This window comes from Babylonia areolata, chromosome 20 (assembly GCF_041734735.1).
Source record: "Babylonia areolata isolate BAREFJ2019XMU chromosome 20, ASM4173473v1, whole genome shotgun sequence".
Taxonomy (NCBI): domain Eukaryota; kingdom Metazoa; phylum Mollusca; class Gastropoda; order Neogastropoda; family Buccinidae; genus Babylonia; species Babylonia areolata.
Genome location: NC_134895.1, coordinates 30,045,339 through 30,068,986, shown reverse-complemented (window position 1 = coordinate 30,068,986; position 23,648 = coordinate 30,045,339). Strand labels below are relative to the sequence as shown.

The window sequence follows — 23,648 nt, the reverse complement described above, 5'->3', positions numbered from 1 at the left end:
TCGTCCTAGCAAATCGTTTTGAGCATCCACAGTCTTTTCTAGGGAAGAAATACGGTTGCAGAGAGCTGTCACCGTCTGCCTCAATTCCAGTAAAGTAGACGCTATGTTGAGGTCTGCCGGGATCAAAGGTGTCTCTTTGATCTCTTTTGCCATGGGGAGGTCGGTCGTTGAAGGTAACCTCGAATCGGGCAGTTTACTTTCTTGAGTTTGGGTTTTCAAACCACTGCCACTTGATTCCAGTTGCCCGCCAACAGCACGTGTTGATGTAGTCGCCACACGGGCACTGAAGCTTCTTGTTCTCTTTTTTTTTTGGTTGATTTACACCAACTTTTGCCACAGTCAGGTTCAGCTGCTGGTAGTCTCCGCCATTTTGTGTGTGTTGTGTGTGTGTGTCGTGTGTGTGTGTGTGTGTGTGTGTGTGTGTGTGTGTTCTATGAAATGCATTTTGTTTTAATCTAAACCTTATTTACTTCATAGCTTTAACAATCTGATTCATCTCTTAAGTGTGCTTTTTCATTCATATGAACACACTGGATGTTTCCTATTGTGAGATAGCGGCATATTATAGTCAACTGGATGATGTAAGGTGCTTTGAGCAACACTGGTGCTGGATATCGCGCCACAGAAAAACTATGTATTACTATTATTATGACTGCATACCAAAGTTTCCCCTCCACCATTACCTCTCCAGATTTGCACAGACCTCAGGAATGGCCTCGGGGGCTTTTCTGCAGCAGTCATCCCCATCTGACAAACACTTTTTTCCCCTTTCTTTTTCCTTTTTTTCCCCATGAAACGTAAACATGCATTCAAGCATTTCCGCACATCTCTCACATGCCTGGATGTAAGAACTCACCTCACTGATGTGAGAACTCATCTCACTGATGTGAGAACTCACCTCACTGATGTGAGAACTCATCTCACTGATGTGAGAACTCACCTCACTGATGAATAACTCACCTCACTGAAGAACTAACATCACTGATGTGAGAACTCACCTCACTGATGCAAGAACTCACCTCACTGAAGAGCTAACCTCACTGATGCAGAACTCAACTCACTGATTCAAAATTCACCTAACTGATGTAAAAACTTACCTCACTGATGCATGACTCACCTCAACTCACCTCACTAATGAAACCTTTCTTGCTGCGGCGGACATGGTGAAGTCGCTTCAGGAGCAAGGAGACAACCTGACTCAGGACCAGCTGCTTCCCTGTCAGCTGCACTTGGCCTGCTCCAGCAAAGTTCATGTCTTCCATGTGCCTCTCTTCACTGCAATCCATAGAATCTAAAAAAAGACAGAAACTTGAAATTGGGAAGCCCCAATTTCCCACCATCCTGAAGAAAGCACAAGAAGGCTGGAGATTTGGATCAGAGAGGATGTTGTAAAAGCTTGAGAGACTTTGAAAGACTACAATTTCTAATGGTCTAACCACACTTGTTCTTGGTCCAAAATATACATGCCATTGGTCACAAATTAAATCCATATGTTTTACAAGCAAAAGGAAAACTAATGGAGACAAGGTAAAGTTTAGTGGAACCACATACCTTGATTGTCCAACTTTTATTACATTTCATACAGTTACAATATATTACCGCCCTCAGATGACAGGCAGCCTCTTAACATTTTACACATATATGTAAATGTTTACATTCTTGCTTAAATACAAGATTCACATACAAAACCACACACACTAGAGTGTTTTAAATTACACAAGAATGAACACCATCCTCTGAAACTGTGGAGGTATGGTATCTACGCTTAAAATCATTTCCTTTGATTGAAGCAAACATTTAAAACATTCATTCTTAAGAAAAATGTATTGGGATGGATTTCCAGTTGAATAAGAGGCAAACCCTTCATGGCTCAGGTGTTATTCCTGCCGATATAAAAACAACAATGAAAAAAAAAAAAAACACAGGCAGAGTGAGGTGAGGGAGGTTGTTACCAGTACTAACAAGAATCAATCTAAATTACAGTTTTTGCCCACTATCAGGAAAAACATTTGTTGAACTCAAACTTGTGGGCTGGCAATGGAGCAATTCTATCTTAATAACGCAGCCCACGTCAACTTGCATTCCATTGTTTTAGATCTGTAAATGATTCAAACTGTCCCAGCCTTCATCACAATTTTCCAGCTTTGATAAATTGATTGACAGGTACAGTGGTCAAATGGTTACAATGTAGGATTCTCGCATGGGTTTTCAAAGTACAACCCCGTAGCACCTGGAGGTGTCCACACTACTGAGGTCACTGACTGTAAAATCTAAGGTCTGTCTGAAGCTGTCTTTGCACTATATCTTGAGCACAAACACACATTAAAAAAATAGACACTCATCGTTGGAATATGTAAAAAGGCATGTTCATCTTTAAAAAAATAATTAAAAAAATAAAATAAAAAAGAGGCAAATTTCTTCTTTTATCACCACAGTCTGCCTCTCACTAATTCATTCAAAAAATGGAAAAACTCTTGACATGTGCATGCATAGTCCAAGTTAAGTATAATAGCCAGAACCCTCAACTGAAAGGCAAGTAGATCTCTTGATTTAGATTGCTGTTCCTCGACACTATGCACTAAGTAATGAGACCTTTGCACAAATCATTCTCTGAATAAACTTAAGTGGCCTCCTTTGCCTTCTTACATCAGTCAGATAGTGAGAAGGTCCCCTGCCATGTTCCCATCCCCATCCCATGACCTTGGGACTGTGGGGGATTTACTTCAAGTTTCAAGGAGGTTTCAAGTGTGTGGGCTGCTCCATGTATGCTGCACCACATCTACTTTTTATTCTTTTTTTTTTTAAGGAGCAGATGCCTGACCTTCACATAAACCAAACATGTTGGGGGAAGAGAGGCCAGATAGTGGAATTGTGTGCCTTTACCTACCACATGCCACACACTCCCACTTGAACTAGAGGTCCCAGTGGGTGGACAGTGAGGACAACATGATCAATTTCCCTCCCATGAGGATACTGGGGGTGCTCTGACCCCTGATGGGCTGAACAGAAGACCCCAGCAAGGCCAGGGCTTTCTCCCCCATGGAGGAAAGCAGGGCAGAGGACTCCACTTGGAAGGGATGGACAGAAAGCTGTGCCACCATCAAGTCCAGCCTGGGTGCAAAGAGTGGCAACTACATCCCCTTGAAAGGAAATGTCCTGCACTTCCCCAGCAGGGAATCAATAGGAACACAATCCACACCATAGCACCCTCTGCCTGGCTAGACTTGGGAAGAGGAGGGGATCAGGACACTGCTTTCCCTCTGTCCCATTCCTGACCAATTTTTGGGTCAAGACTTTTCCCAATGATCTGTCCAAAAGACACTTCATCTTCGTCATTGACAAGAGCTGAGGCCATAGATTCTGATTCCAAGCATTGGTCACATTCACAAAGTGAAACCAACCCAGATTGAAAGGGTCAGCCATTATGGGAGCATAATAACCGGATCAAGTAAAACCCATGTGTCAAGCCCCAAAAGAGAAAGAAGGTAATCAAAATAAAAACAAATGATTCAAAGTTAAAAGACCAGTGAGATCAAATTGAACATCAGGACTGACCAAAAAAAGGTGTATAAAAGATGCAGAACGGCAAGCCTGTCAAAGTAAAGGGTTGGCCAAATATTCAGTGCTGAAGGCAGGGAATTGCGCTCATTGGCTGAGCAGATGACAGATGTGGCTGGACCATCTTAGTACTGCATCAGCCATGAAATTTGGCCAACAGAGCAAATTGTCAGGCATACTTTGCATCAATTTGACATGGTACAGTATAGGACATCAAACACAGAATAATTACGTACACTCATATTGTTTACATATGTAAGCAAAAAAATTAATTAATAAGCAGTTGTTTATTGTTCCAATATGAAGTTCAGTATGACTGAATAAATAATCATGATATACTTCTGACAATAAACAAATAATAATAAAAATAACTGTAAAAGTAAGTTTAATCATGATATACTACTAATAATAAACAAATAATAATAAAAAAATAACTGTAAAAGTAAGTTAAATACACATGCACACACCACATATTATACACATATACACACACTTATCACACACACACACACATAGATAATAAATTCAAGTTTTATCAAACAAACCTAAGCAGAAAGGCATACAACAACAAAGCAATGCACAGAACAAACACCAACGCTAGCAGTTCATGCGAAGAAATAATAAACTGAAAAATAACAAGACACAGCAGACACTTCTGACTTTTCTTCAAACTTTCAAAATTAAAACCAAGCCAGCAAATCTCACATATTTTTACACATGAAAACGATAATGATCAAACAAACAGGATCCTATCAACAAGAAACTCACATAATAGTATAAACTTTTATCATAACCAAAAATGAACAGTAAAAACTGTTGCTGAAAGGCATCATACTCCTTACATCCAATGCAGCCAGCACAAGAAGTGTAGTGCACACAATGGCCACGAAAATGGCATCCTAAGCAATATGTATGTTTGCTGTAAGCATTGAAAACTACAACTGATGACAGCCGTCAAAAGTGCATGATAATAATGCAGATCACAACAACACACATGAATATAACACAGATCAGAACTGAATTACATCAAACAATTTGCTCTTGTGAATATATATTCAAAACAACGGAGAATAACATTCTGATTCCAGGAGACATACACTCACTGCAGATGCCACACATGATCACAAACAATTGAGAAAAGAAATGATGGCATAAACATTACAATATAAACAATGTGCAAGACCAGTGTTCATGTGGAGGGGGTGAATGAAAGGAGAGCAACCAACAGAAACGTCCAGTAAGCAATTTCATACATGAATATGGACAGACTTTTTCCATCCCAATCAATGACAGATTGACAGAAAACACTGTTTCAACATATCAACAAACAAGAGAGGCAAGGCCTTCAAGACTCACTTGTGATACACTTTAAAAAAAAAAATCTAATCGTTAAAATGTGTTCTGTATTTGTTATTATAAAGCCTTGGGTTAAAAAAAAAAAAAAATCCTAACGGCAGATTCGAACCCAACGTGTTCGGGTTAGGAGAAACTGTCTTACACATTACACTATCGTGGCTCCTTAAATGATGTTCAAAAATATAACATTTAAATATGATTTTTTTTAAAGGGCGATAAATCAATTGTGGTATTCGCAGTGAGAATGCTGTTTAAATCATATTATTCTGGTGTATCTTCGGCATTCAAAAAATCTTTAAGGGCAATTAAAATTTCTTTTTAAGTCCGCGGTAAAGGAGACGTGGCTATCGCCGCAATCACACTGCAACATTTAGCGGTTTTCTCTGGATCTAGATAGATGTACAAGTTTAGTTACACCCGGTTGACACAGTCGATTCAATTTCTCTTTTATGTTCATTCTAGTTTTATAGTTTTAAAGCTGATATGAAAATTTAGTATTTTGTTAAAGTAATAACATGTAGAGCCAAGTACAAGTACTTCTAAACATCGTATGAAGTGAAAAGGACTTCATTTTGAGCAAAGTCAAGACTGGAAATTTTTACGTTTCATCAATTCAAGGGTATTAACTCTCATGGATTCCGACTGATTCTGTGGATATTTTTATGGCAGTTTGGGGCATAATCCAGTAAGTGATGAGGCGTTTACAAATCTTTCTCTGAATAAATATTTAACGGTCTCCTTCTCCAACTTTCCATCACATGTCATCGTGTATTGTCGATTGAATATAGGATTGAATAGGCAGGTCAACAACTTGAAACAAAATGGCACTGTTCACGTTCGCAAAGAATATGAACACGCGCTTTGAATATGTATAAATATGTGTACGCAATTGATTTTTGCCCATGACCTTCAGGGCTCGGCCAATAGATCTATAAAGTCCACTCGTAGTATTGATTTTACTATTTTCTGAAAAAGACCACTTGGGCGAATGAACATAGTGAAAGCCCTGTACACTGAAAGTAAAACACACAGGCTTTTTATGTATTGAGTATAATTTCAAAATGTAATGTTTAAGATGAGAAAGATCAGTTTAAAGCAAATTAAGTCCCCTAGCATTAAATACAGATTAATTTCCCTTTTTTACTATCTGCACCAAAACGTTTGCAAAATAAATATAACTTCCATGCTTAGCAAAAGAAGTTCCTGTTCGAACAAAAAATGATAAAAATGACTGCTCTTGTTGTTGTGTCAGAATATCAGATCAAAGTGCCAAGTTTAGAGAATAAAAAAAATAAAATAAAATAACAGTATATTCAGTTTGCATATAATTTGGCTTCTTTTTATATTTTTTTGTGCCCATCCCAGAGGTGCAATATTGTTTTAAACAAGATGACTGGAAAGAACCGAATTTTTCCTGTTTTCATGCCAAATTTGGTGTCAACTAACAAAGTATGCGCAGAGAAAATGGCAATGTTAAAGTTTACCATGGAAACACACACACACACACACACACACACACAGACAACCGAACACCGGGTTAAAACATAGACTCACTTTGTTTACACAAGTGAGTCAAAAATGGACAGAGGGAGCATAAACACTCTGTTAAACTACAAACTGATTCATAAAAACAACAAAAGACACTTTAAAGACACCTGTTCTAGGGAGCAGCATGGGAGACAACACCAACATTACCTGCAGCAGGATCAGAAGGAGGAGTGACGGATTTTCCTTGACCTGTTTCCGTTTGTTCAGATTATACACAGATGTTGTTAAGTCTGAATGCGGATATCTTGTCATCACTTATTTGCTGTTGTCTGATTTCTTTTATGGTCTGATTGCTTTGGTGATGATCTGATGATTTTGTTGACTTATTTTCTTTATCTGTGTGAGTATATGTGATATGTTCAAGTATGTGTGTGTGTGTGAGCGTGTGTGTGTGTGTGTGTGGAAGAGCGTGTGTGTGTGTGTGCATGAGCGTGTGTGTGTGTGTGTGTGTGTGTGTGTGTGTGTGTGTGAATGGAAATATTTTTCCTAAAAATATGTTTAATCTAACATACTTACCATGAACCACTGGTGCAGACTACAGCAGGGGCCTGATTCCGTCATGTGCAAACTAGTACCCCACTGAAGGGGAGAAAACGAAAGTCGATTTAGCTAGTTACCTCCCCCCCAACACATTATCTCTCCTGTGCTGTAGAGCACCCTCTTCTGACTGCAATTAGAAATCCTTTTAATTACACATATTATACCGTGACCCACTGGTGCAGAAAGGCATGACAAGGTGGAGTGCTCAACTGATCTATTGTCTGGATGTGGAAATGATTTCTGCTGAGGCAATACCCCTTGAGGCGTTATGATAAAGGTAGCTGGGTTCTTCCAGTTAGCAGCACCCGTGAGACCTTGGAGCCACCAGGAGTGTGCAAAGGCTAGCGAGGAGGACCAGGCTCCACTTCATGAGCTCTGGTGGAAGAGGCATCCAGTTGTGACTCTGCATGTACGTAAGTGTTTGTAATCACATTGACTATCCAATGAGAAGGGGATGTCTTGGCAATGTCATGAGAGTGGTCAAGGTTCCAAGTAATAAACAGGTGTCATCTGGATGATTGGAAAGGTTGCAACCTCTTGAGGTGTACACACAGGGCCCTGATGTGGCAGAGCATTCTGTCTTCTTCGTCTGGGGCCAAGACAGAGGATACAAGTTTTCTGGCTATGATGTCTTTCAAGTTTGATTTGTGGCTACAAAGTCCCAGGGAAGGAGACAGATTTATCCTGCTTGAAAGTTATGTTTATGCAATGATTATCAGGACAGTGTGTTGTAACACTTCTTTGTTGGGGGCATTTCCCATGATGGATGCGTGGCCTGATTAGGTGATCCCACTTCAGTAGCTGAGGGTCAAATGGGACAGAGATACTTCAGTTTGAAGGATTCTGTGGGATCAGCAGTTGTTGGAGAGTCCATGAGAGGGCATGGCCATCTGTGGCCATGGCAGTCACATGTCAAGGCTGAAAGGGTAAGACAGAGCAGACCAGCTGAGGAATGCATTTTCTTCCACCCTCAGTGTTTGTAGATGAGGCTGCATTCATGTTTAAGTAGGGTGCAGGGCCAAACCAATGGACCTGAAGGTGGCAGCTATCGCGTCAGCGAGAGAGGGCATTACAGTGTCCCTCTGTGTTAAAAAGGCATACATAGAGTTTGCTGTGTTGTGTGAGATATAATGTCTGCATGGCTTTCCTCTCTATCTTGGAGGAGGGTCTTCCTTCCTCTGTTGTGAGTGGAAGGTGTACATGGCAACAAAATGTTGTCCCCTCGGGGCCTGCTGCTATTGCTGGGGAGTGGAGGGGTTGTGAGTGGGTTGAACTGAGCCAGAAGTTTGCCCAGTGCAAAGCATAGGCCCCCACCCACCCCCTTGCCCATAGGAACCTGATAAAAATTTTGGATGTGATGACTGACTTCCCTTGTTTTGGGGGGTAGCTAAGATGTAGGCCCCATATGGTGCTGCTGCTGCAACCGGAAAGGTACAAGCTCAAGGCTTGGATGAGGCGGTGGTGGTGGTGTGTCCATCCATATCGATGATGACCATCGTTGTCATCCAGCTGGGGGATGGGGGGAGGGTGGTGGTGGGGTGGGGGGGAGGATGCTCATGAATCTATCTGTGAATGCGCAGATGGCTGAATAGTCCAATCTGCGCACGAAATGTTCGCTGACAGTTGGGGCAGACAAAGACAGGCATACCATTGTCAGGGAGCTTGTTTGCCCGTGACTTTCTGGCCTGCCTCTTCTGAACAGCTGCAGCAGTCCTGTTGGCCTCGCACAACTTGGCGCCTTTGTGCACAGTAGCGCGCCATTTGTCACGGTCCACTGCAGATTCCTCCCAGGAGTCAGGGTTGATATCAAACGCTTTCAGAGAGACTTTCAGAGTATCTCTGAAGCGCTTCTTCTGACCTCCGTGTGATCTCTTCCCTTGTTGCAGCTCACCATAGAAGAGCCTTTTGGGCAGCCGATGGTCTGGCATGCGCGCCACATGTCCAGCCCAGCGAAGCTGGGACTGCATCAGGATGGTGAAGATGCTGGGAAGGGTGGCTTTTGCGAGCACCTCTGTGTCTGGGGTCCTGTCTTGCCACTTGATGTTCAGTTGCTTCCTGAGGCATGTTGTGTGGAAGTGGTTCAGCTTCTTGGCATGTCGTTGGTACACTGTCCAAGTTTCGCAGGCGTACAGTAGTGTGGGGAGAACTACTGCTCTGTAGACCTTTAACTTGGTCTCAAGACTAATGCCTCTTCTGTTCCAGACATTTGCACTGAGTCTACCAAAAGTTGCGCTTGCTCTTGCAATCCTGACGTTCACTTCATCGTCGATGGTCGCATTTCGTGACAGTGTGCTGCCAAGGTATGTGAACCGCTCCACCGCACTGAGTCTCTGACCATTGACTGTGATGTTGGGCTCAACGTAGGGTTTCCCTGGGGCTTGCTGATGGAGAACTTCAGTTTTCCTCGTGCTGATGGTAAGGCCGAAGTTCCTGCTGGCAGTGGCAAACTTGTCGACGCTGAGCTGCATGTCAGCTTCAGATCCAGCGTTGAGGGCACAATCATCAGCAAACAAAAAGTCTCTGATGATGTCTGTCATGACCTTGTTTTTGCTTGAAGCCTTCTGAGGTTAAACAACTTGCCATCTGTTCGGTACTTTAGGCCGATTCCAACATCGCCATCTCTGAAGGCATCAGTAAGCACTGCAGAGAACATGAGGCTGAACAGCGTTGGAGCCAGGACGCAGCCTTGCTTGACACCATTTGTGACAGCAAAAGGAGCAGATGTTTCGCCTTTGTCCTGGACTCGAGCCTGCATGCCTTCATGGAATTGGCTGACCAAGGAAATAAATTTCCGAGGGCATCCGCACTTGGCCATGATCTTCCACAGTCCCTCTCTACTCATGGTGTCGAAGGCCTTAGTGAGGTCGACATAGGTGGAGAACAGATCAGCATTTTGCTCCTGACATTTCTCTTGCAGCTGCCTTGCAGCAAACACCATGTCGGTGGTTCCGCGCTCTTTCCGGAATCCACAGAGGCAAAGGAGGAAAGTATGGATGCCTTTCAAGTGATATTTGTTTTCCTGGGCTGTGGTGAGAAGAGCAAAAGGTTTGTGTCCTCAGTGGCACACATAACCTTTCCTGCCTCCTTTCTCAATGCACAGTGAGGCAATACTTAGTCATGTACGTGAGGAGAGACTGTGTCTGGGCCCCCTAGGGCCCACTACTGCTGCTGCTGAGAGGCAGGTGTGGTAGGGAACTTATGTTCCATCTTGCACAGAATTTGTGTCTATGCAATAGGCAGACCTCCAAAACAAGAAATGTATTTATGACTATGGGTACATATGTGTTCACAAAGAAGCATTCAATCCTGAAACCACAGCAAAGGTTTAGGAAAATATAGCTGTGTCTATCTATATACAAACATACATATACACATGTGTGCACCTTGTGTATGTGGGTAGACACACATATAGACAGTGTTAGGTATGAAGATGCATGTTGTGCTCAGCATGAAAACAGAGGGATGTAGAAAGAGGGTAAGGCAGTGTTCCAAAAAGGGAATAAGCAATGTCTGTGGACAAGGGCACATCAGTGTGTACATATATGCACAGATATATGTACACCAGATAGAACAGTGATTTGGAAAGCAAACATAATAGCATGTATGTATGTATTCACACATATCTATAGATATGCACACAGGCACATGGCTGCACAATTATAGGCCAACACATGTATGTTTGTGTATGTATATGTTAACCCCTAGGCTGCCTGCATGACGAGATAACTCGTCATGGCAAGCATGTATGCTTCGCTGCCACAATGACGAGATAACTCGTCATTGAAATATTCTGACTTTTCCCTGCTTTGCATTCAGTTCGTTGACAAAAATGCTGGTAGCTTTAGCTTGGGGAATCTTTCTGGATTCTATTCATAGCTAGAAACACCATCTGCGTCATAAGGCAGTCCTTTATTTGAACGTTTTGGTTGGGTTACTGGCCGCAGTCTTTGCCTGGCTCCTCTCCTCGCTTGCTCAACAAAATGTCGGACTGACTTCGTATTCAAGGCATGCGATTGTGACGAACTAAATCAGCCAAAATTACTTTCTTTAGCTGATGCTCAGAAAGAATTGGAGCATAAATTCGAAGGAGAAGACAGTGGTGAACATTTATAGGACGATTTGATAGAAAATAAAGGGAGCAATCAAGAGAGTGGCCAAGATACAACTATCAGTGAGAGATGCAGGCTGTTCAACTCTAGCAGACGACAGGTCACCTAATTTTTAGCAGGGCACCCTATGAGCTATTTTCTTGGCACTCAGCCAACGCGGTCTGATGAAGTGACGGTGTGAGAGGGGTGAAGAGGAGGGGGGTGGAGACTGAGGGGGCGTGGCCTCACATCCATATTATCACTTGCAGAAGTCACAATGCATCTATTTCTTTTTCAGTTTTTTTTATATTGTGGTTGTTCTAATATGATTTTGTGTGTGCAGATATCCATTTGTCCAGAAAATGATATTTTTGTGCAAATTACCAGACTAATGTTTGTAATGAACAAGTTGAAAATGTGACAAAAAACAAAACACTGATTTCAAAACAACAGCATGTCACTTAAAATGCATAAAATGGGAAAACATCATGTGTTTTGTATTCTTTATTCATTTCCCTTTCAGAAAATATATACTTTTATGGGTCTTTCTCCAATAACAAAGAGCACAGAATTTTTTGAAAATTTATACCCGATTTTTGTGAAAAAAACCCTGGCAAATAGATATCACTTAAATCTTATTTTCCTGGCAGCAAAAGGGTTAAGCAGCACACGAAAACCCATATAAAGTTGCAACCAGTTATTCTTAGCAATGCGCAAAAATATGTCACAAGAGTCAAAATAATGAAAGCGAGATTTTTACAAATTTTGCATCTTTGAAGTCTTATCTTTGCTATAGGTAAGTATTTTAGCGTAAAACTGCCTGAAATTGCAGTATTTTTTAATGTGTTCAGGTGCATGCCTGTTGGTACTGCTGCACACATTTGTCACTTAAGTTGCAATGTTCAGCGCATTTCATTCCAGCCTTTTCTGAAATTATGTCAGCCAATGATATGGCAATTCACTTAATGACTGCAGTTATTTTGATCTGGGATCTAAAGCCAAAGTTCAAAAGATTCATCAGCATTATAGGATATATTTTATGTTCAAATACAACTGCAGCCTTTATCTCTCATTTGAACATTCACTGTTGCTGTTGACTATTCTCTCGTGACATGACGTCACACCTCCACTCGCCATTCTTGACTTCGTTTGAGTTCAGAAAGAAAATATGAAATTTCCAGTGCTTCTTTTCAAATAGAAATTCATAGTATACTTGATTCTAAATCTTTTAAAACCAATACATGCTCTGGATAATTCTTGTTCTAAAGTTACAAGCAATTACATGTGTGTATTTTTTTAAAGATCTGATTTCTCCATTTGTTCTTTTTGAGCACACCAACATTGAAAAAAATATAGATAAAAAACTAGATAAATTCTGTTTTCTGTATATCAATAATTCTGCTTTTTGTATGTCAATATGTGATCTTTAAACTTTCTGAAAATACAGAAATGTTAGAAATGATAAATTCCGACTTAAGTCGGGTTTTTACGTGTTGCGTTATATAACATGAACATATACTTTTCTTTCTTTCTGTATTCTTTTTTCTTTTCTTTTTCTATTTCAGTATTAATGTTATAAAAGACTGTCTTCATATCAATATGAATTACAGGTGGGTTGGTTCCCTGCAGAGGAGAGTAGGACAATATGTCTGGAGGGGTGTGTGGCACCAAGAATGTTGAGTGGTGCATGTCTGAGAAGCAGGACAAGGAAGGCCCACCGAAAAAGAGAGAAAGAATGAACCCTCAGCTGTCAGCTGCAAGGTCCTAGAGTGCCTTACTGAGAAGGTCCAAGGGAGATAAGCATTGCGCCTACCGCCGTGGGTTCGAAAAGCAGAGCTGAGTCCCTTAGTGCTGATCTTCAGCGAAGTGGAGGGTGGTAAATGAGCGTATCTGCATTTGTGTGGCACCTACCCGAATCGGCAGGGACATGGTGCGGGAGGGCGTCCATAGTTGTAAACTCCCAAGTGCATATAAAGCCATGTAGTGCTGGGCCACCCAAAAGAGGTAATAGTTATGTCACTTGGTACAGCTTGGGGCTGCGGGGGCTGCAAGTCCATCGGCTTGCCGTGTGTTGTGCATCCCCCATTGCTAAATGTATAATTTGTCAGAGAAGCCTCGCATCCATTTGAGTATTGTGTGACAGAGACAGAACAAGACCGTTCAGGCCCTGCCAACTGGCAGGGTCAAGTATGGTTAATAGCATGGTTAGTTCATTCCAAGGCAACAACCACGGAAAATTTGTCTGACGAAGGATGAAAAGATAATGCACTGACCTGGTTTGGGGGAGTGATGGTCAGTGACGATGGAGGCTGTGTGGGGGATAGTGGAGAAGAGGTGGAAGAGGAGGAGCAATGGTGTTTCCATACTTTTTAATTAAGTGATTATATGCAATTGTTTTTATAATAATGTGTTATGTGTTATTGATTCTTTTTGATTAGGTCATGCTGATGTTTTTGTGTTTAGTGATTGTCTATGTTTGTTTTGCCACGCCTAATGTAATTTCTCTCAATGAGATAATAAAGTCATTCTTACCTTAGTAGCCAAAAGAGCCGGGCCTGCGTGTCCTTTCAAGAGCCTATCAAGAACGATCTAGGCTTAATCTCAGCCCGAAGACCCAAACGAGCGAAGAAGACGCTTTACAGGCACACAGAGGAGAGGTAACTAGCCACATCTACTTTCATTTTCTCTCCTTCAGTGGTGTGATAGTTTGCACAGGACTGGGAATCAGACCCCTGCCAGAGTCTACACCAGTGGGTCACCATATAGTATGTGTAATTAAAACCTAATTTCATTGTCATGAAAACCTCAAACATTTCAAATGAAACAAAAGTAATACTGACTACATGTGAGAAGGGGAAGGAGGCTGTCTGTCGATCAACCAAGCCTGGCTCCTTCATCACAACTACTGTCATCAGTAAGGTGCATAGTAGTGGCACACACACATTCATGCACACACACACATATGCACATGCATACACATTTATCCATGTATGCACACTCACACACACACACACACACACACACACACATTAAATTTTACAAAACAAGACATGTACCATTGTCATCTTGATCAGCCAACAAGTTGTCTGTGTCACTGTGATCAATATCCCGCAGACCACGACGATTTTTTTCCCGAAAACTCAGACGTGACACAGCACGAGGGTAGCGACCATCTGCAAATGTATGTGATGTTATTCAGAAAGTTTTGTTAATGTGTGTGTGCACACTTTTGTGTGAATTGATTTGTGGGTGCATATATCTGTGCATAAGTGTATATGAGTGTGTGCACAGTTGGGTTCATATACACATGATGATCAACCCACCAAAATTCTATGAAAGGACAGGAAATAAAATCAATCATTTCAGTTATGAGGTGGAGGAAAGCAGAGAGGGGGAATGGGGGTAGAAGAGAGAGAAAGAGTGGCCATGAGTGGTTCATGTAATTTGTACATTTGTCTTTAATGTAAAGCACCCTGAGCTCTAAGAGAAAAATGGTGCTATACAAATGCACTTTATCATTATTATCATTATGATGATTATAACTATTATCATCATTGATTTGGGTAGATGGGGCTTGTCAGCCTGGGAAGGCAGTCAATCTTGGGGAAGGAAACCCTTGATCCCAAACCTCTGCTGCCTTGCAGCATTCCTGGCCACAGAGAAGGCAAGGGGAGTAAACCCTGAAGAAAAATCCTAAGGCAGTTCAACGCTATCTTCAACCCCATTCTGGTGGCTCCTGCAATGGCACTGATGCCAAACTGTAACAGCTCTGCTGTTCCTTTGGAAACATTAGCAACATGGAGAGAGGGGACATGCTGCATAGGCAAACAACCTGTCCTCCATATAATCCTGCCAAGGCTTAAATCCTGCCATACGCCCTATACTGGAGAGGTAGAGTACAAACAACACACTTGAGAGGAAATTCCAGCTTCATCTACGGCATTGACACAACACCAGGAGCTACAGTCACTGGTTTTAAGGCATACTCAACAGGCGTAAAGCCAGAGGTTGCCCCAAACAGTGGGACAGAGGGTGGGATTCTTGGACATCTATCGCCTACCTCAAGCTGGGCAGCCCCAAGCCAGTAAGGTGCTGTCCCACCACAGCCTGCTGTCCTCACTGGATGAATGGGGACTAGGACAAAATCCAAAGGGCAGGCTGAAACTTTGCATCAGGCAAGAAAAGACAACAAAAGAGACCAGCTCTTAAACTGGGATGTTGGAAAGTTCAAACCATGTTGTCTGGCCTCTCAGAAAATTTCATAAACATCAACAATGCCAGGAAGACAACCATCATTAACAATGAGCTGAAAAGACTGAACATAGATATAGTGACAATTGAGAAAAGAAGTCTGGCTGTTCAGGCACACTGAAAGAGGACTGCACATTCTACTAGCATGGGAAGGGCTTAGATGAATCTGTGGAGCATGGAGAAGGCTTCGCAGTGAGGAACACCTTGTTCAAGATGGCAGAACCAGGCAACAGTGGCTCAGCATGCCTCCTCACTCTCCATCTCAAAACCACCACTGGCCCCATCACTCTTGTCAGTGTGTATGCTCCAATGCTTTCTGCTTTCTGTAAAAGGACGAGTTCCATGAAAATCTCACAGCCACCATCAGAAACATTCCCAGCACTGAACAATTAGTCCTTTTGGATGACTTCAACACCAGACCAAGCACTAACACAAGGTTTCCTGGCAACATCCTCCCTCAAAGCATTGGCACCAGCTGGACCCGATCCTGACCGGGCATGCCTCACTCAAGAATTTGTTACTTACCCGCACCAGCTAGAGCGCAGACTGTGACTCAGACCATTCACTGATGTGTTGCAAATTCAGAATGCAGCTGAAGAAATTCCACTGCACATGACAGCCAGGAAAGGCACGCATTGACACCGGCAGAACATCTCAACCAGAACTTGTGGAGCAGTTTGCTGTCACTTTCGAGAAGGAACTTAATGCCTTACAACCTGGTGAGTCTGCAATGAAAAGTGGGAAGAACTGCAAGACAGCATATATTGTACAGCCTTGGCTTCCTTTGGAAAGAAGACTTCAAAGTCACACGACTGGTTAAAAGCCATATCAACAGAGATTACTCCCATCACAGAAGTGAAGCATGCTGTTCTTGCCAAGTACAAGACTCTCAATGAGCGGAATATCCAGATTCTCAAAGCCGCAATGGACAAAGTCAAACAGACAGTTCAACATTGCGCCAGTGAGTACTGGACTCAACTGAGTGAAGACAACCAAACAGCTGTCTAACAGGGAACATCAGAAGAATATATGATGGTATTAAAAAGCACTCAGACCAGTCCAGAACAAGGCAGCCCCCATCAGATCCTTCCCAAGTAACTCAAGCACTGCAAGACTGCCCCACTGTTTCTGTGCATCAAGTCCTTAGTCAATGTTGGAAGGAAGGCATGGTACAACAGGACTTCTTCTTCTTGGTGGAGCAGGCGGTTGTGTCCAGTCCTCAGGTGGAAGATCTTGACATGTTCCCGTCGTTCCAGCAAATGGTATCTGTCTTCTGGGTTATATTTGGGGTGCTGGAGGCACCACTTTATTCCTTGCTGTGCCTTGATGATTGTCTTGATTTCATTGTATGACACCAGTTTGTTGGCCTTCTCCTTCTGTGCACGGTCTTTTGCCAGAATGTCCGCTTTTTCGTTGCCTCTGATGCCACAGTGTGCTGGTACCCATTGCATCACCACTTTCTCCACTCTGGAACTCAGGGCAACAAGGGCTGAAGTGAGATGGTTCTGCTCTTTGCAGCAGGAGTTCTTGAGGGCTTGGAGCAAGGAGAGAGCGTCTGAGAACACCACCACCTGCCCTGTTGTTCTTGTGGAGTTCTGCGAGACTGTTGTGGCTGCCTCACAGAGGGCTTCTTGCTCAGCTCGGAAGTTGGTGGAGTATTTTTGTGTTGGGATTGCAATTTCTTCATCTCTGTTTTTGTATTGGAGGAAGATTCCAGCTCCACCATCCCTCGTTGCTTCTGTGGCGGAGCCATCCGTAAAGACATGGGTCCAGTCTTCCTGGGGGTACTGGTTGCAGATGTACTCCATGGCCAGGGCCTTCCTTTGGGTGTCTGACTGTGTTTCTCTCTTCTTCACTCCAGGAATTCTGGTGACAACTGTTGGGAACACCTGCCTCTTCCAAGACAGGTGGGTGACATTTGCCGGGATAGGCTCTGCTTCGTGTTCCATCAAGACTGGGGTTTGTCTTTCAAGACGTCTTGACTGGTGGATGAAGCTGCCTCTTTTCAGCCAGCTCTTGGTGGGTCTGCTCATTCTGTTGTTCATTGGATGGTTTTCAAGGCGTTTGAATTTTGCTGCCTGGATGAGGATCTTTGTGTCCCTTCTGTCCTCCAATGACTGTAGCCCAGTGGTCTCCTCCATCTTCAGGATTGGGGTGGATCTCATGGTACCAGTTATGACACGCTGAGCTTGGTTCTGTATTTTGTTGAGATGGTCGAGGTTAGAGTTTGCAGCTGATGCCCATGCTGATGTCCCGTACTCAACTACAGGTCGGACTCTCCCTGTATAGAGTCTCTTTATAATATGTTAATCAGCCCCCCAGTCCGTCCCTGCAAGTTCCTTCATGATCGCCAGTCTCAGCTTGGCCCTGCTACAGCATCTGGTGATCTGCTGTTTCCAAGAGAGCCTGTGGTCAAAGGTCACTCCCAGGTAGGTAGGGGTGGGTTCCTCTGCAAGCCTTTTGTTATTCAGTGTCAGTTTTGCCTCTTGTTTCTTGCTGGATAGGCTGAAAACTGTGTAGGTTGTTTTGCTTGAGTTGACAGAGACAAGCCATTCCTTGGTCCAGTTGCTGATCTTGTTGAGCGCAGTCTGGAGCGTACCTGTGCTGTAGTGGTGTACTCTCCAGAGCACCAGAGTACCAGGTCATCTGCGTAGATCGCTCCTCTGACCCCTCTTGGCAGTTCTCTGACGATGTCATCTATGAAGATGAGGAACAGCGTTGGCGAAAGGACTCCTCCTTGTGGTACTCCCTGTCTCAGCACCTTCTTCTTGCTCTTCTGGCCCTGAATCTTGACTCGGGCTTGGTGGTTGTGTAGGTACTGGCTGATCTAGGTGTACATCCTCCCAGACACACCACATCGCCGTAGTTTGAGCCTGAGTCCGTCCTTCCAGACTTTGTTGAATGCCTTCTCCATGTCAATCCAGACAGCAAGGGTGTTCTTCTTTTCTTGGAACACACCCTGCTTTGAGCGATGAATGTGATCTGGTCTTCTGTTGATCTGTGTTGGTGGAAGCCTGCCTGTTCAGGGCTCAGCAGCTGATACTCCTCAAGGTGCCAGACAAGCCTAGTGTTGACAAGTCTCTCCATCAGCTTTCCTAAGCAGCTTGTAAGGCTGATGGGTCTGTAGCTGTCAGCCTTCGACTTGTCCTTTCCCTTTTTGTGAATGGGGGTCATGTCTGCTTCCCTCCAACACTGTGGGGCTGATCCTATCTTCCAGCTGGAGTTGAAGATTGTTAAAAGGACGTACAACAGGACATGAGGGATTCCAAGATCATCACCTATAAAAACAAGGGCGAGAAAAATGATTGAAATAACTACAGAGGCATTTCACTCCTCAGCATAGTCAGCAAAGTCGTCCCAGTTTGTTTACAGCAACTCACTGAACGTGTATACCCTGAGTCACAGTGTGGTTTTCATGCCAACAAATCTACAATAGACATGGTCTTCGAAACCTTCATCGACCTTGCCAAGGCATTCAATTTGGTAAGCAGAGAAGGCTTTTCAAGATCCTACCAAAGATAAGCTGTCCACCAAAACTTCAGAGCCTTATCAAATCCTTCCATGCCAACATGAAGGGGACAGTGCTGTACGATGGCAGTATATTTGAACCATTCGACATATGCAGGTTGCATACTCGCCCTTATGCTGTTCGGAATATTCTTTGCTGTGGTCTTGAAGCATGCTTTTGGCACTGCAACAGAGGGAATCTACCTTCAAACAAGATCAGATGGCAGAATACTCAACCTTGCCCACCTCAAAGCCAAAACAAAAGTATGGGAGGCCCTGATCAGAGGCATGCTGTTTGCAGATGATGCCGCAGTCACAACTCATACACAGCAGGAACTCCAGACCCTGATAGACCGCTTCTCCCAGGCATGCAAGGACTTTGGACTGACTATCAGCCTAAAGAAGACAGAAGTTTTGGTTAAAGGTGTAGAAGTGCCACCAATCACCATCGATGACTACATGCTGGAGGTTGTGAACTAGTTCACATACCTCGAGTCCATCATCAGTTGCAACCTCTCCTTGGACAAAGAGGTAGACAAGAGGACTGGAAAGGCAGTAACTAAGTCGACCACCTCAGCACTTCAGTGTGGGAAAACTTCAAACTCTCTGTCATGAACAAGATGTCAGTGTACAATGCCTGCATTGTCAGCACACTGCTCTGGGAGTGAGACTTGGTTAACCAATGCCAAGCTGGAGAAAAGACTGAATGCCTTCCACCTGAGGTATATCCACCACATCCTAGGCATATTGTGGAATAACAAAGTGCCCAACACTGAAATGCAGTCTCTTGCTGGCGTCCCAACCATGTTCATTCTGCTCAGGCAGTGCAGGCTTCACTGGCTGGGCCACGTTCACCGTATGGAGGAGGGCCGAAACTCCAAAGACCTTCTCTACAGAGAACTGACATCAAGCAAGAGAGACGCTGGCCGGCCAAAGCTGCACTTCAAAGACATCTGCAAGAGGGATTTGAAGATCCTTGAAATTGACAGAGATCACTGGGAGAACCTTGCACCTATGTGACTTGTGTGACAGAAACTGTCATTCATGCATTAGATGGCGCTGTACCAGCAGGGCAAACATGATTTAGGATTTATCCATGGTCAACACCAACCAACAGAGGCCTGTGGACACCTATGGAATATTGTCATTATCATCACATTACTTTTTTTTAATCATACAATCTTTTATTTCAAGCTCCAAATAACAAATAACAATTTACATCATCATCATCATTAAATAGAAATAATATTAAATAGAAAATAGAAAAACAATTAAGGAGAAAGTCAGGTAGAGACAGAGACAAAGAGAAAGAGAGAGAGAGAGACAAAGAGTGAGAGACAGAGAGTGAGCTATTTACAGCAAACCCAATATATATCCAAAGTCCAGATTCCCCAACTTGTGTGCCTTACTTTCAGAAAGGGTTTCCAGTTTCGTGCGCTTCACTTCATCATCACCAAGGTCACTGTCTTCTGTGACTTTCAGAAACACCTGTGATAAGATCATAGTTATCTGGATTCTGTGGAGGGTGTTCAGGAAATCATTCAATACATGTGTCCGTGGGTGTGAGTGTGCATGTGTGTGCATGTGTGTGTGTGTGTGTGTGTTTAAGCAAGCATCTAAACATATCTCAGTCTTGCGAGCATATACAAGAGTGTGAGAGTTCAAGTCCGTAACTTCATCCTTGTATCTGTGCAAACATTTATGTGACAGATGCTTGCATGTGAGTGTGTTTACATGTGCCCTGTCAGGATACAAGCAGCAGCATGGGAAGCTATCTGTTACATTTAAGTACAGCTCTATGAACTCTGCTTGGTGCAGGTGTTGTGCACATAATGCGGGAAGCAATGACGATAACTGAAGCAGACACAGTGTTTAACTTGTAGGAATGCCCATCACAAACATACTTGTCAAGTGCACTGACACCAGACGGAACTGTTTCAATCCAGGTCCTCATAGAACAGAACTTTGGTACTATTGTCCTTAACCATAATGGCAAACAGTGATGATGGCCAATAGAGAAGAGAGCTAGCAAAAATTGCTATGAAGAACAGGCAACAACTGGCACTTCTGCACCAGGCAAAATGTAAGTCACAGTAGTTGCAAAACTTTTGCCCAGGTGCCGTCACTCTGATAAACCAAAGACTCCTGAACAGGAGTGTGATACTTAGTAGGTTTCATTCTTTCTGCATAATGTGAAGCCTCAGTCCCCAACACACATTGTTGAGAACTGATCCAGCAGGTCTGTGACCTCAGATAAGTCCATTTAATGAGATTGCACCAGACATTCTTATACAGGATTTTCATTTTTGCTTTTCATTTGATTACCGTAAAGTTCAGTCTATAAGCCGCAACTTTTTACCCCAGCTTCAACCTCTGTGGCTTATACAATGATGCGGCTTATTTGCGGATTTTAATGATCCCAGGAGTGTCACATTCTCGTCTATTCTTAGCTGCCCTTCAACTCACCAAAATCATGATTTCTGTCCATGAATTTTTGGATGAGCTTCAGGATAGTGTGCTAACTGTTCACGTTTTATAAATCAAATCCACACACATTAAAGCCTTCAGATCAGCATTCAGTTCTACTCTGCTCAAGCGTACACCCTCATCATGCTGAAAACGCGATGTTATGCCTATGATGCAGCCTTCAAATTGAAGGCGATCAACCTAGCAGATGACAGTGCAAGCGACGAACCAGCAGCGACCTCCACCTTCATGTTCATGAAGTGAAAGCGAGGCTGAAGTCAGTGACAAGATGGCGAGGAAGCTGTGCTGGTTCTCTTCAACTCGGACACTGAAGACGAAGATTTTTGTGGATTCAGTGAGCAGGATGATGTTGAATAAATGTGACTATCCCTAAATTATGGATCTTATTTTCGTTGTGTTTATTTATTATTTTTTTGTGGCACTAGCAGTATTTTTGCTTGCTTTTCTTTGTGTTGTTCCTGCTTTTGTTTATTTCATAACCTACAGTATCGACAGCTTTTCTGTAGTATCAGTATGTGTTCCGGTACCAGAAGTAAGTGCGGCTTATAAACCGGTGCGGCTTATGTATGTATAAAGTTCAATTTTTTCCAACATTTGGTGGGTGCGGCTTATATACCAGTGTGCTCAATAGACCGAACTTTACGGTATATCTTCTATTCCTAATGTGCCACAGCAAAAGTCTGAATTCTCTCCCTCTCTCTCTCCAGAATAATTCTCAACTAAATAATAACTTATTTTGTTATGATTATGGCAACCAGTAACTCTTCTAAATTTTGTTCCTTCAACTACACTGGTTTAAACAATTCAAGTAAAAGAAAAAATGTTTTTGATTTTCTGCACAAGAAAGATGTTAATATCTTCTGTCTGCAGAAGACATACCTAACCGATACAGACAGAAAATTTTATTCGTGCTAGTTGGGGTCAAAACGTTTGGCTAAGTGGCTCTGAATCGAACAAAAATGGTGTGGCCATACTTTTGAATATAAAATTTTCATGTTGTCAGAGATCAGCATGATTGCTGTATTCTGATGAATACTGAATTTTCAAAAGAAGATGACCTTGGTGAACTTGCATGGATCCAGTGGTGCTGACAGACCAGGCTTTTTTCAAAAAAATTGTAAGCACATAGAACATATTGGTAATGAACATGTGATAATTACTGGAGACTGGAATTGTACTTTAAGTATGAAATTAGATGTATGAAACTATTCTAGTAAAGAAATTTGTCCAAGGACACAAGAAAAGATCTGTGATATCAAGGCAAAGTGTAATGTTTTTGATGTCTTTATAGAAATATATCCAGATAAAAGAACATATTCATGGTGTAAATTTAACTCAGTAAAACAAGCAAGTCTTGATTATTTTCTAATAAATGAAAAAATGCTAATAAAAGTTAATGATGGTATGGTAACATGGATTGAAAGTAGAAAGAATTGTGGTGTTCAATACATGAGAAATAAAAAAATTGTCTAGGACCATGGTACATTTAAAGTTTTGGGAATAAAGGATTATAGTGATACTGGCTGTATTGTCAAAACCAATAAGGAAGATAAACTTTTTTGCAATGAAAAGAATTCTTGCTTCATGGAATAACCAACAGATGACTCCTTTCAGAAAAATAACAGTAATTAAGGCCTTAGTATCATCAATAATTGTGCATCTTTTAATTAATCTACTTGATCCCCCTGAGCAATTTACAACTGCTTTACAAAAAGAATTGTTCTCATGGAATGGCAAACTTAGAAAGTCTACTGTGTACAAACAGTACAGTGATGGTGGTCTATGTTTGATAAATGTTACAGCCTTTCTTCCTTCCATGAAGTTGGTTGAAAAGACATGTCTGAATCTAGTTGGTAGACCCTTAATATTAATATGTGTCCAATGCTGTCCAATATTGAATCTTTTGGTGCAAAATCTGCAAATGTTGTCATACAAAATACTGATAACCCATTTTGGAAGGATGAAATGAAGCATTGCAATAAACTGTCAATGAACTGTTGTCCAGTTTCTGTACATGAATTTGTGGCAGAATGCATTCATTTCAATATAAATACACTAAGAGACAGAAGGGTAATTTATGTACAAGAATTATGTGATCACAATATCTTTTTTGTTAAGTAGTTGGGAAATGACAATGGTAATTTTATGACACATGGTGAATGGTTCCTCAGCTTTCCAGGCTTAAGAACCAATTTTCTTGTTTATGAAGGCATTCTGAATGCAATATGGAATTACAGCCAAATGTTAAGTGTAGTTCTGATAAGCAGATATAAACATTTAGACAGCAAAATTTGGTTTTACAATAAGAAGGGA

At 42.4% G+C, this 23,648-nt stretch overlaps 1 protein-coding gene across 4 annotated transcripts in view; it reads right to left on the bottom strand.

Annotated features, from left to right (window-relative positions):
- The window catches only part of LOC143295389 (phospholipid-transporting ATPase ABCA1-like), a 177,073-nt gene that overhangs the window by 70,316 nt on the left and 83,109 nt on the right, over positions 1-23,648 (bottom strand). For 3 of the 4 annotated variants that reach the window (XR_013057013.1, XM_076607059.1, XM_076607060.1), the window contains exons 28-31: positions 20,258-20,336; positions 14,147-14,263; positions 6,610-6,651; positions 1,128-1,291 (exon numbers count right to left, since the gene is read on the bottom strand). Coding sequence is in view for 3 of the 4 variants with exons in the window: in XM_076607059.1 (XP_076463174.1) it covers positions 1,128-1,291; positions 6,610-6,651; positions 14,147-14,263; positions 20,258-20,336 (402 nt within the window). In the remaining variant the exon portion in view is untranslated. The remainder of the gene's footprint in view (positions 1-1,127; positions 1,292-6,609; positions 6,652-14,146; positions 14,264-20,257; positions 20,337-23,648) is intronic. The other variant, XM_076607061.1, reaches the window with a different exon arrangement.